The sequence below is a fragment of the Ambystoma mexicanum genome, chromosome 7q (genome assembly GCF_040938575.1).
Source record: "Ambystoma mexicanum isolate Mex_15411 chromosome 7q, UKY_AmexF1_1, whole genome shotgun sequence".
In the NCBI taxonomy this organism is placed as follows: Eukaryota; Metazoa; Chordata; class Amphibia; order Caudata; family Ambystomatidae; genus Ambystoma; species Ambystoma mexicanum.
Genome location: NC_090941.1, coordinates 992238634 through 992251197, shown reverse-complemented (window position 1 = coordinate 992251197; position 12564 = coordinate 992238634). Strand labels below are relative to the sequence as shown.

General features: G+C 47.5%; 1 protein-coding gene across 2 annotated transcripts in view; it reads left to right on the top strand.

The window, feature by feature from the left end:
* The window catches only part of C2CD3 (C2 domain containing 3 centriole elongation regulator), a 594096-nt gene that overhangs the window by 223156 nt on the left and 358376 nt on the right, over positions 1–12564 (top strand). For both annotated transcript variants that reach the window (XM_069640138.1, XM_069640137.1), the window contains 2 exons: positions 2465–2616; positions 2751–2994. In XM_069640138.1, the coding sequence (XP_069496239.1) occupies positions 2465–2616; positions 2751–2994 (396 nt within the window). The remainder of the gene's footprint in view (positions 1–2464; positions 2617–2750; positions 2995–12564) is intronic.

Here is a 12564-nt window from a genome sequence, read left to right as displayed (position 1 = left end):
AGAGTCCCCTCCGGATAAAGACAGCAAGAAGCTTTACGCCCTGGGTAAGCGGGTCACCCCTTCTGCGGCCTACTTCATAAGGATCACAAATAACACCTTGCTCCTGGTGAGTTACAGTGATGTCCAGTGGGGCCTAGTGCAGGATGGTCTTCACAATGTGTCAAAGTCCACCCTATCACGCCTGCTGGCGGTCGTGGCTGAAGGCAGCCACTAACCCATAACATACTGAAAAACATATTGGACTCGGCTGAGACCGCTGGACGCACCCTCGCCCAGGGTACCTTACTTAAAAGGCATGCCTGGTTAAAAAACTCTGGGTTCAAACCCGAAACTCAGGCCTCTCTAACAAACCAGTGGAGGATTCCAACCTTTTTGGGAAGGTGTGGTGGCTCTAATGCACGCTGGTCCTTTCATGGCCAATCCTTCTCCCGCTCGCCAGAGGGGCAATACGGCTCAGGGAATACCCCCTGGCCCTCCGGTCAAGTCTCCTCGGATAACTTCCAATACCAGCAAAGAGGCTCTTCGGCTCAGGGAATACCCCCTGGCCCTCCGGTCAAGTCTCCTCGGATAACTTCCAATACCAGCAAAGAGGCTCTTATAGGGGCAAGGGTAGAGGCAGAAACTCTACTCCTAGAGGCTCACTGTCCTCCACCTCAGTGACTCGCCGGTTCAGGTCCCCTCCCACGCTTCCCCGGTTGGGGGTCGCCTGTCTTCATTCATCCACACCCGGCAGGGGATCACTTCATGTCAGTGGGTACTGAAGACGGTTGCCCACGGGTATTGTATCAAGTTTCTCCCACCACCTCGCTACCACCCACTGAGAAGCAGACGCCTGTCGCCAGAACACCTGTGCATCCTGCTTGAAGAACTTCAGGTCCTGCTGGAAAAAGGCGCCATCGAAGTCATCCCCCTTCTCCAGGTAAACAAAGGTATTTATTCAGTGTACTTCCGTGTACCCAAAAAAGATCTCACCATGCGCCCTGTTTTAGACCTGCGCCCTGCGAACAAGTATGTCAAACCTCAAACGTTCAGGATGACAACACTTCAGGAGGTAATCCCACTGCTGCAGCCAGCAGGGGGATTACATGGCCACATTGGACATGAAAGATGCATACTTTCATATTTCAATGTTGCCAGCGCACAGAAAGTACCTCAGGTTCATGATAGAGGACACCCACTATCAGTTCAAGGTTCTCCCCTTACGCATTGCCTCAGACCCAACGAAGTTCATAAAGGTACTGGCAGTAGTAGCGGCTCACCTGCGCAGGCAGTCCATCCCAGTCTATCCCTACCTCGATGACTGGCTCATAATGGCTGATTCGTACGGAACATACCAGACAAATACCCAGACTGTAAATCTCCTCTTCAGCCAAGGATTCTCTATCAACGAGAAAAAATCCATTCTAAACCCCAGCCAGGCCAAACAGTTTCTGGGGGCCCTAATTCGGACAAAAGATGGTCCTGTCTTTCCCTCCAATGAGAGGGTTCAAAACATGCTGTTCTAGATCACTCACTATGTAGCCAGTCACAAGATGACCGTACGCAAAGCCATGCGACTGATGGGGATGATGGCTTCCTGCGTCTACCTAGTTCTTCACGCTCGTCTGCACATGCACCCCATGCAAGAGTGGCTTGAGCCAATAGTGTCAGGCCAGTAGGATAATCTAGTGGTTGTCTCTGCAGCCCTCGTCCATTCTCTGCAGTGGTGGTCAAGGGAAAACCTTCTGCAGGGGAAGACCTTCACCCCCCCTGCAGTGGAAGCCTCTCTCACCAGAGACGCATCTCTGACGTGGTGGGGAGGGCACCTCCTTCAACAGATGGCACACAGCGGGTCGTCTCCAGCAGTAGCATCCAATCATATCAACCCGAATTCTGTGATGGAGGTAAAAACTTCCATCACACTACTCCTCATTAACCTACGGTAATATTTTATTTCCAATTACATTTAAACACAGATGCCACCTCATTGATCTCCATTTTCCCAATTGTGTCTGCCCAGTGATCATCCTGTTGGACAGTGGGCCCCCTTACAGCCCTTACTAACGACAATCTGGCTTATAAATAGTAAGGTGAGTTGAATTTGGCCAGGTGACAGCACTGGAAGAGTGTTCATCTTCTAATTCGATGTATTACTGCGCCCCACTTCAAGATCCCCTCACTCTGGCTAAAATGCCTGGCACTACCATTGGGCGAACTTGACAATCAGACAACAAAGTCACAGAGTTAGCCTCCTTTTCATGGTTTCATTATTTTACCTATGATAGAATTACTAGGCGTTGCTATGTGACCCTCACCTACTCGTAACCCCTTTCCCTTGCCCGCACCAGCAGCCACAATCATATCCCCTTTTAAGAAACGTGTATATGATTTTTTTTCTGTTTGTTCTGCTTGTCAAATGACGTCTCTTTCCTTTACATCTGTTACTAATCCCACTAACTGTGCAATATCTTTGTCCCTGTATTAGGTGGCACCGGTTTCTTTGACCCGTAAACTCCTGGAGAGATTGAAAAACAACGTGATGATTATTGAGGCCTGGAACAAGGTCCCCAGCCATGGGCAGGATAAGCTTCTGGGACTTGTGAAGCTTCCTCTGCACCAGTTTTACATGTCATTCAGGTGACTTTATTGTTGGAATGTTGTATACCTGGTCTTAGTGCTGTATCAGACGTGAACATGTTAGAAGCTATTGAAATGGATTTCTAAAAATAGGTTCTACACATTTCCTTTTGCTTTTCTTATGTCCTATCTAGTGACCCAAAGATTTCTCGGTTACTGCTCCAAGCTCAGTATCCCGTGGTAGCAGTCGACAGCTACATGCCAGTGGTTGACATGTTTACAGGCAACAGAAATGGTAGTCTTCGTGTCTTGTTGGCCATGGGCTCGGGTGACCAGGTTGTGGCATTGCAGAGATTAAAAAATGATGAAGAGGTCGTGCCTTTCTCCCTCCAGAGACCAACTCATTTTATAGACCCTCAACCTTCGTTCCAACCTGTGGTATGTTAACTTCCTATCACCTGGACCTACATGATGGGTAGAAATATACAAATATAAGAGGCATTGATCAGCAGCGAATGTGACTACAATTTGCACTATTGAAATAGAAAGTACTTGTATGTTTGTATTTGTATTTATTTTTATTATGTTTAAATAAGTATGTTTTTTTATTTTTTAATGTTTAAATAAGTGCACACGTTCGTTGTTTACAGTGCAAACACATATTGCAAGGACATTTGTTTTAAATAACTAGTGCTTATACTGTCTACCTTCTTATAAAAAAGGGGCCTTGCAAGTACGATAAAAATATCGATCTAGTCTAACAATAAAATAAAGGGCCACATGTATGTTTTTACCCTGTAAGTTTGTCCTGCTTCGCCTGTTCTCGCCGCTAGAGGGAGCTGTTGTCTTAGGCTGCATAGAGACAATGCCAATTCGAATAGCTTCGCATTTTGTCACCGCTAGAGGGAGCTGTTGCCTTTGGATATAGAGTAGCCCTACTGTGTTAATGACACCCTGCACTTTGGCCCGTGTGCACAGGCTCTTACACCAGTTAGCTATATTAACCCTTTGTAGGCTGCCAATTGGCCTTTTCACCTAAAGGTAGCTGAGATGTGGGGGCACGCAGCCTCCACCCTTCCCACCCGCTGCAGCACTGGGGCATTTCTACTGTAAAGCCAAAATCACACATGCTAGCTATTGAAATGATGGTGATTACAAGACCCACTCACAACTCCTGATCTTCTCGCCATGCTGATTGTTATCCTGCTGCACTTATTTGCGTGTGTCTTGAATTTTGTATGTTGGTGTTCCGCACTAATGCCCCCACCCCCTCCCCCCCTCCCAGCCCCTGCACTTCACAGTTCCAGTATATTACAATGCTTGAATATTCAGACTCTCCTTTTTTTTTCTCTCTTTCATTACCTTCTCCCTCTTCCCACTTGGGGTACTGCGAAATGACTGCATTTGCGGCTTGTGCCTTGTTGGGGAAAGATGTGCTAGCATCTAACCTAATGGCAGAACAGCAAATCCAACCCAAAGGGAATAACCCCTCTAAAGGTAGTAGCAATGGCAAAGCAGTCAGGCGTAACCTCGGGAGGGATGGATGGATGACTGGCTGTTGGGTCAGTTCAGTTAGTCTACACAGTTAACCAAATAAATCACCCCACACTGCTACTGTGGAAAAAATAGGCACTTCGTTAAAGTCACACATAAACTCTTAATTGTTAGTAAGTAATTTAGGTATGCATAACACATGATGGAACCAGCGTTTGCATAAAAACCAACAGTGGTCAGTTAAGAGCCTCTCCACCCCTACTGCTTACATGTACATTAACTATTTATCTATTTTTCCATTCATAAAGCATGCTTGAATTGATAGGTTATTTATAACGCGCTTAATACCCAGAGGTTTCTAAGCACTGACCCGGGTTTCGAATCGGTGTTGCTTGCGTCGTCTTGCTTGCAAGGCGAGCACGTTGTCGCTGAGCTATCCTCCTGAGACTAAACCCAAGGGCATCAAGGCGCTGTTAAAGTACCAGCTACACACAAGAAATGTCAAAACAGTGGTGTCCATACACTTGGGAAGTCCCAAGATAAGTTATGCGAAGGTGGGCGGAAGTAAGTTCATTTGATTTGCTGTAAAGGTGGGAAAGCTGGAGCCTCCCGCTTTTGTCAGTTTGAATTTCGGCTGGATGAGTCAGTGATCATAGGCCGATCTGGTGGGTCTGGACGAAATGAGCTCTACTGATTTCCTGTGACAGGTAGGGCGGAGCTTAGTTGGTGAGGCATCCATGTGTGATCGAGAGGGTTTTGAATACGATCCGTTCTCGAATCGGGCGCCAGTGAACATCTCTTCTTAGGGCCGAGATGTGTTTGAGTTTTAGAATATTGAGAGCTGCTCAATGGGCGCTATTCTGGATCACCTGCATCTTCTGGATGTTGTGCGACAAAGTGCCAGCAAAAAGGGCATTGCAGTAGTCGAGTCTTGACCCGATGACTGCTCGGACAATGGTCAAACAGCTGTCCGGGGATAAAAACGGTCTGGATGCATTAATCAGTTTTGTCGTGTAGACAGCAGAGGAGGTAATGGCATTCACTTGGCGCGTGAGCAAGAGGGTGGCATCAAGGTAGACTCCCAGTGTCTTCACTGAAGAGGAGACCGGGATCTGAATGCTGTCAATGTTGACAGAGGGGTATTGGGCATGGAGCTTCTTGACCACATCGAAGGCCCTACCAGAAGGATCTCTTTCTTTTCATCGTTCAGGCAGAGGCGGTGATTGGCCATCTAAGCCTTGATCATCATGCATGCCTTGTTTAGGGTGCAAGTGTCTTGAGGGTAGTTGCCAGAAAGGGGTGGAGGATTTGGGTATCATCATCAGCATAATTGGTGTAAGATATGCCGATGGATTCTAGTAAGTAAAATAAAGGTTTGGTGAATATATTGTAGAGGGTCGGGATACACATGTCCCTCTGGGCACACCACATGAGATCAGTGCTAGGGGAGCACTGGCATTCTCAGCAAACACTATAATTGATCGGTCCTCTAGAAAGGATACAACCCGTGTCATGGTTTCTGGCAAAAAGTAGGCCATAATGGTAAGGCGATGACAGAGAATTTTATGGTCAACCAGATCAAATGCTGCCAAGAGATCAAGGAGAAGGGCAGGCTTCCCTTGGTCTATGATCGCATTGAGCAGGTTCTTTGGGTCGAGCAGGGCCGATTCAGTACATGGCCTGTACAGAAACCAGACTGGTGCATTCCCAGGATGTAGTTGGTCGACAGCTGTGATCGGCTGGTAATTGTTAGGGCCAGAAAGGGGTCTAGTGTGTTTTTTTTTCTTTTTTATCAGTGCGAATACGCAGGCTTTCTTAAGGCTGGTGGGAACTAGGCCCGAGGAGAAAGAGGCGTTAATGAAGCTGGTGATGAAGGGGACCAAGACTTCTAAGCAGACCTTAAGGATAATGGCTGGGCATATGTCACCTTTAAACCTCAATTGTTTCAGACTCTTTAGGATGTCTGTAACTTCTGTCTCTGTGACCTTGCTGCAGCAAAACATGGAGAGGCCCTGACAAGTGGCACCTGGTGGCAGGATGGAGGAGGATGGAAGTTGTGTGGCTTTGAGTAAGGATTGTTTGTGGAGGATTTTCTTGTGTAAGGTGTCAATGTTATCGAGCATAGCATTTTGAAAATGTGTGCACCGTGCCCTGGCTTTAGTAATAGTAGGTAGTGGGGGGATCGGGAGGGGGCATTTGTGTCTTCTATTTCCCTCGGGATGGTGAAAATCTCTCGGGTGTTAGACTTGGCATTGGCAATTCTTGTATTATAAGATATGGATTTCGCCAGGAGGATGGCTTGTCTGTAGAGTTTAGCTGCCATTGTGAACAGCAGCTTCTGGGCGTCTGAGGGAGATATTTTTTCCAATTTGCTTCTGCAAGTCATTTTTTAGCAGGGAGTTCCTGGAGATCAGGGGTAAACCAAGAGTTAATATGTCCAGAAGGTTTGGTGTTGCGGAGTGCTGAGGGTGCAGCGATGTCCACCGCTGGTGTCAGAGTCTTCGAGTAGAGATCAGCAAGTACACTAGGGACATTAGTGTGGATATACTCTAGCTGGAGTGTCTTTAGCAGGGGCGCAATAGAGTGGTGAGTTTACGGGAGCTGCGGGCCAATGTAGGTGGCAGAGATGGGGGCGTGGGTGGTGCACCTGGTGGGCGAGGTAATGAAGGACACAATGTGGTGGTCAGACCACAGGCAGGGGGTGTTCGAGCAGACAGATACCTGCCAATTAAGGTCTGTTATCAAGTCCAGAGTACAACCTTTAAGGTGGGTTGGGGCGCTAATGCAATGTTTAAAGCCTAGTGCACTGAGTGAATTAGCTTCCGAAGTGGTATTCATGTCAGATTGGTCATTGAGACCAAGGTTTAAGTTGCCTAAGAGAATGGTTTAAGTGGTAAGCCTAATGTTGGTGCCAAGGGGAAGTAGGAGGTCCTCTTCAGAGGTTAAGGTAGGGCCTGGAGGACGATAGATGGCATGGAGGGAGTCTGTCTGTCAAGTCACAGCTCCCTTCCATGGAGGTATTGGGGTATCTTATAAGGAGGGAATCTTTTGCAATCAGTGCAACAATTCCACCTCTGGCATTAGGTCCGTCACTTCAGAATATACTGAAAACAACAGCAGGAATTGCCAGGGACAGGCTTAACTTAGTTAAGTGTAGTGATTAGGTCATTAATGTCTAGGGCATGTGTGGGTGTGGATCTAGCATGGTTCACTGCCCTTTTAGAGAGGCACGGGTGACTTAGACTTCTTGATGGTGTGTGGGACAATGGTCAGGGCGGCGGGGCAAGGGGGGTGGCAGGTTGAGCCCGCTCACTGAATGTAGGTCGGCTAGCCTTGGTGATGGGCGGTTTGGTCAGCTCCGAGGGACTGAGATTTCGTTGGCTCATGGTTGTGGAGCATCGGGCGAGTAAAGGCGAGTTCCTCTGGGTCTGTTGGGGCCATAGTGAGATTTGCGACAACTCGGGCCCCAGCTGAAGGTAGCGCCTGTACGCTCTCTTAGTCGACTGTTTCTTCTTTCCCGAGTATGCGAGAGGGGGCAGGCAACAGGTCCTCATACAGAGACTACTGTTTCTGAGGGCAGTGGTCATGGGACGTGTGGCTGAACGGTAAAGGGTACAGGCTTCCTGCACCATGCAAAAGGTCTATCCAGAGATGTGCACTGTACATATAGTCTAAAATGGGGGGCAAGGGAAACTAAACACAGTAATACATTTCATCTACACACTCAATATCAGTACCAGTATCAGTTTCTTTACCTCGTTCCCTTCCCTGTTAATCTTTTCCCTTTTTCCCAGTCGATACCAGCACCCTCCCACCCCCCACTGGACTGCCCTGCGGGCCCCTGCTTTGCAGCTCTTCATCCGACCCATGGGAGTCGCCTGCACTAGCACTTGGCCTGAGTTTATCCTCCTTGGCTCCCCTTAGCACTTCCCTCCTGGGCCCTCCATCAGCACTGGTCCACTCATCTGCTCCCCCTCCTCCCTCCCTATATCCTGCACTTCTCCTCACTGCACTTGCACGTCCGAATACCACAAGGCCTAGTACGACCATGACTGTTTTTTACAGTTTTTACCATTATTATTTCGCCTGTTCCTTCCCCATTTAGCCGTGTGGCGCTTTGAAACACAATTCTGTTTTATTGGCGCCTAACAAATGCTCACTAAAATGAAAATACATAAGACGCCACACAAAGAAGGATGACCGCATCCCTGACCCACTGGCACACAGTGCCATGATTGACCCAAATGCACGCTGGTTAATAAGATATCGACCCAGAGGGATAAAAGCAGAACACAACAACAATACCCAGATGGCACCAAAAGGCAAGATTACATGTATGCTGATTGTACAGTCACATTACATGCCACACATCACATTGTGTAGAGACGCATTATAAAAACCCAATAAATAAAATAAAATAGGAAAAAGCCTGTAATGTAATCTAAGACTTTTAAAATACAGTTAAAATCGGCGGCGCATGTTCATATTCCTGTTTGACGCTCAAGGGGAACCCAGGAGAAAGGTCTGTGTCAAGGTAAGTTCCTCTAAAAGCCCCTTTTTGTCAGATTTTCAGGTACGTTTGTAAAATTCTGTATGAAATTCAGGACCAAGCAGGTAGTTCTACGGTTCTGGTAAAAAAAGCAAGGTAAGGCCCAGTTTTACCCACAGGTGCAGAGATGCTGACACCCCATACCAGAGGTCACCAGAGAAGACTCCCGTGAAGAGATCCAGTGCCTGGTTTGAGACCCAGCAGCTTCAGGGTGAGATGCAGGCCAGCAGGATTCATTGGGCCTGAAACATGCTGGGCTGCATCTCTTCCTGGAAAACTGGTTGGAATCCACCTCCAGAGCTCTTCAACCATGAGGACCCCCGAGGGTGGGTATCAGGAATAAACCAAAAGCCCTGCACCTAGAGGAAGGTACTCATGGTCGTTGTTGCCGAAAATACAGTTCAAGTAAGGGTTAACAATCAAGTTAATACAGTTCTTCTTTTGCAGGGTGATTTAAGGGATCTGGTCATCCAGAAACCTGAACCCTGGATCAACGATAACCTTGATGGCCAAAAAGAACAACAATCCTACTTCCTTAGAATGGGAAACATCAGCCATAAGTGAAAGGAAGGATGGAGATGGCTCCAGGAGGACGGAGAACCTGGCCAAGCAGGTTCCGATGGCTTGACGAACAAAGGTTGGCAGTCTACAAACAGAAGATGGTCCCACAATAAAGACTATGGTCGGAAGCTACACAGGATGGCCCGGTTCAGCAGATGATGTCGGCTATTGGGTTCACAATACCCCTCCAGGTGATAGCAGCTCCCAACACCAAGATGGAAGACCGAGAAGTGGCGGTAAAAAGGCCTGGAAAATGGTCCCATCAGGGGAAGCCAAATCCTGCCAATGAAGGCCAGGGGGGAGATGAAAAAGGCAGAGGATGGACGTCCAACAGCCACAAATCTGAACTGAAGCTTAGCCCAGGGCACAGAGTCCAGCAAGGTCCTAAACATGCAGCAATTGATTTAAAATGTCAAAAATCCTCAAGAAGGTGACTTAACTTGCTGTGTTCCTGAAAATAAAACAGAACTCAAACAAAACTAAGTGTAGGAATGTGGTCTCTCCAAGATGTCACATGCTCACAGGGGCTGGCCTAAACTAGGGCTCTAAACCAAGGTTTTCTGGTCCAGCCAATCATCCTAGCCCCCCAGAATGGGTAAAGGCAATGCCTAAGGCCCGTGACTAGTCTAAATCAGCCGAGAGTTTATAGGGTGCAAGTCTGAGCTCGGAGTGAGCCCATGTGTGCACAATAGCAACTTTAGGCTTGCCTCGTGATTTTCACAAACAAAGCAAAGCCCAAGAAACAAAATGGAAGAGGGTAGAACCTAAAAATATACATTAGTGCCCCCGTGGCAACTAATGAGCTAAATCTGCTTGCATCTATGGTGCAGCCAAAACTATAGTACAGCTGCCGCCAGCCTACTCCCTAAAACCAATATGTGATATAGTCACCCTCTCACAAAAATGCGATGCTTACAAATATGATCACTTAATGTATATGGTCACTAGACAACATAGTCTCCGTTATTTAATCAGCCCTAAGAGTGTCTGAAGCCTCCACGTTAAGGTTTCAGTTTTATGGCAGTCAAAGTTTTCATTTCTGAAGTTCCACCTGTTTTATGCTTTGGGCGGCCCACATGGATTTTTGAGAGATTCCCTAAGTCGGATTTGTTCCGAATTTTCTTATTTATGGCACCAAAACCCAACTCTTTTTGGCACAGAATTCGATGCCTTGCTACTAGGAAGAGGATCTTCTAAGTATTTGCAGCTCTGGCACTGCATCCTCTTTTTGTAAGAAAGAGGCTGCTTAGTTCATTGTATTCCCAAGCCTCTGTGGCTTGAGCAAGAGCAGGCAGTTGTCCTACCATTATATAGTGTACCATATGAAGATCCCTATTGAACCAGCATGGTGCTTGAATAAAGTATACAACTTCCCAGTTGTCATACGTATTTTGGATTGTCCTCTGTGTAGAGCAGTATTCTGTCTATTCCCTTAGATGGTGTGCATTTTAAATTCTTCATTGTAAATTGAAATTCTCTGCCAATGAAGGTCAATCTCCAAAGGCCCAATTAAAAAGAAATTGGTGCTTAACCTGAGCGAAATAATGGAGGCTGCACCCCATTACCCACTGGTCAAGCTCATTTACATTGCAAATACAGAATAATCCTGTGACTGGGCCAGCCTTTGGTGGTTTTCATTGTGCATTGTAATGCTCCAACTTGTTGCATGCCTCGTGTCTGACAACTAGCATTAGCCAGTTTACCAAGGAGGGCAGGATCCAATGCCAGGTTGCCTTTCTTCTCACAGTTCTCAAAAGCTACTGGTATACATTGTGAAATCTCCTTACAAGTTTAGGAATGCAGCACGGCTTCCTGACTCCATCTGCCCTGTTTCTCTGGCTGGTGTTCCCACTTGCTATCCCAGTTAGATCATGAGATCCTGGTTTTGCTCGGCAGTCATGGCCTTCTCTTGCTTCTGTTGCCCTCATTCTCTTAGCCATTCCTTGTTCTTCTCCACCTCCCGTTATTTGCCACTGTTTACAACCATGGAACTCGACATCCCTCTACGGGTCTGTTTGGGAAGATCTTTGTTTTTACATTTTTTTATCTTACAGACCTTATATGTTATAAAGCAAATTAGCAAAAGTCAAGCCATGGCTTGAAAAGTCCAGCCATAGACACCAAACAATTGTCCAACAAGAGTCACAGCTGTTAGGAATTGTACGTATTTAGGAGAGGCGTAAGATAATATGCAAAGTTCTACGATGCGTGCACTGCATAGGATATAGTCAGTAGGCTAGTTTGGATATGTTATCAATGGGTAAGTATGTTTTATAGGTTCTTTGAAGAAAAGGAGGAAAACCACCAATCTGTGGAGGCAAAAGGACCCTACAACATATGGATGCAGCCAGGTTACACCACCTAAGACGATGCCAGGGATGACTGGCCGAGGACTTTGTGCCCTATGGAGATATGATATGGCATTTATAACGCGCCTATACACAAGTGTTTCAAGGCGCGACGAGGCAAGGGAGGCAGAACAGAGGGAAGACCGACAACGATCCTACTAGGCCAGGTGTCATTCCGACCGCGCAAGTGCATGGGAAGGGGAACGTGCAGGGGGGAAAGGGGAGGGGACAGTGCAGTACATGGGATAATAGAATAAATAACAATAGTAAAGTACGGCCAGCAGGTGGCGAGTGCAAGGGTAAAGGGTAAGTGCAGGCATCAGGCATCAGGTGTCGAGTGCTGGTAGTGGGACTGTAGGGATACAGAAAACAGTCCCGAAGTACAGGGGTTGCCAGGAGGGCAGTGCAGGTGTGCGACTGGCGGAGGAGGGGATCTGGGCCCGAGATCAGAGGGTGGCCAGGTAAACCAGTGCAGTTTCAGTATCAGCCAGGAAATCAGCAGTGGAGAGGAGGAGAAAAAGCAGAAACAAAGAGAAACGTTTTGAGGTGCTTCTGGAACCGGAGATGGTTCTCCTCAAGTTTCAGGGGGCAGGGAGGCTGTTCCAGAGGGAGGCCCCAGCCGAAGAAAGTGATCTACCACCAACTCGTTGCTTGGAGAAGCGACTGACCCTGAGGGAGTTCGAGGGAGATGAGCGAAAAGCTCGAGAAGGAAGATATTTAGGAAGAGTGAGTTGAAGTTGTTGAGGCCCTAGGCCAGAGAAGGCTTTGTGGATAATGCAGACGGTTTTCAACTTCATCCTTGCAGCCACTGGGAGCCACTGGAGAGATTTCAGTTCTGGAGAGATACGATCCCTGGGCTTGAGGCCAAGGACAAGTCTCGCAGTCCGGTTCTGGAGATGTTGCAGAGGGCGGAGAGTAGAAGCAGGCAGATTTAGAAAGAGGCTGTTGCAATAGTCCGGCCTAGTGAGAACCATAGCTCTGGAGACAGTGAGCTTCTGGGGGAAGGAGAGGAAAGGAAGAATACCTCTGAGGAGGTGCAGCTGGTAGTGTGACTTC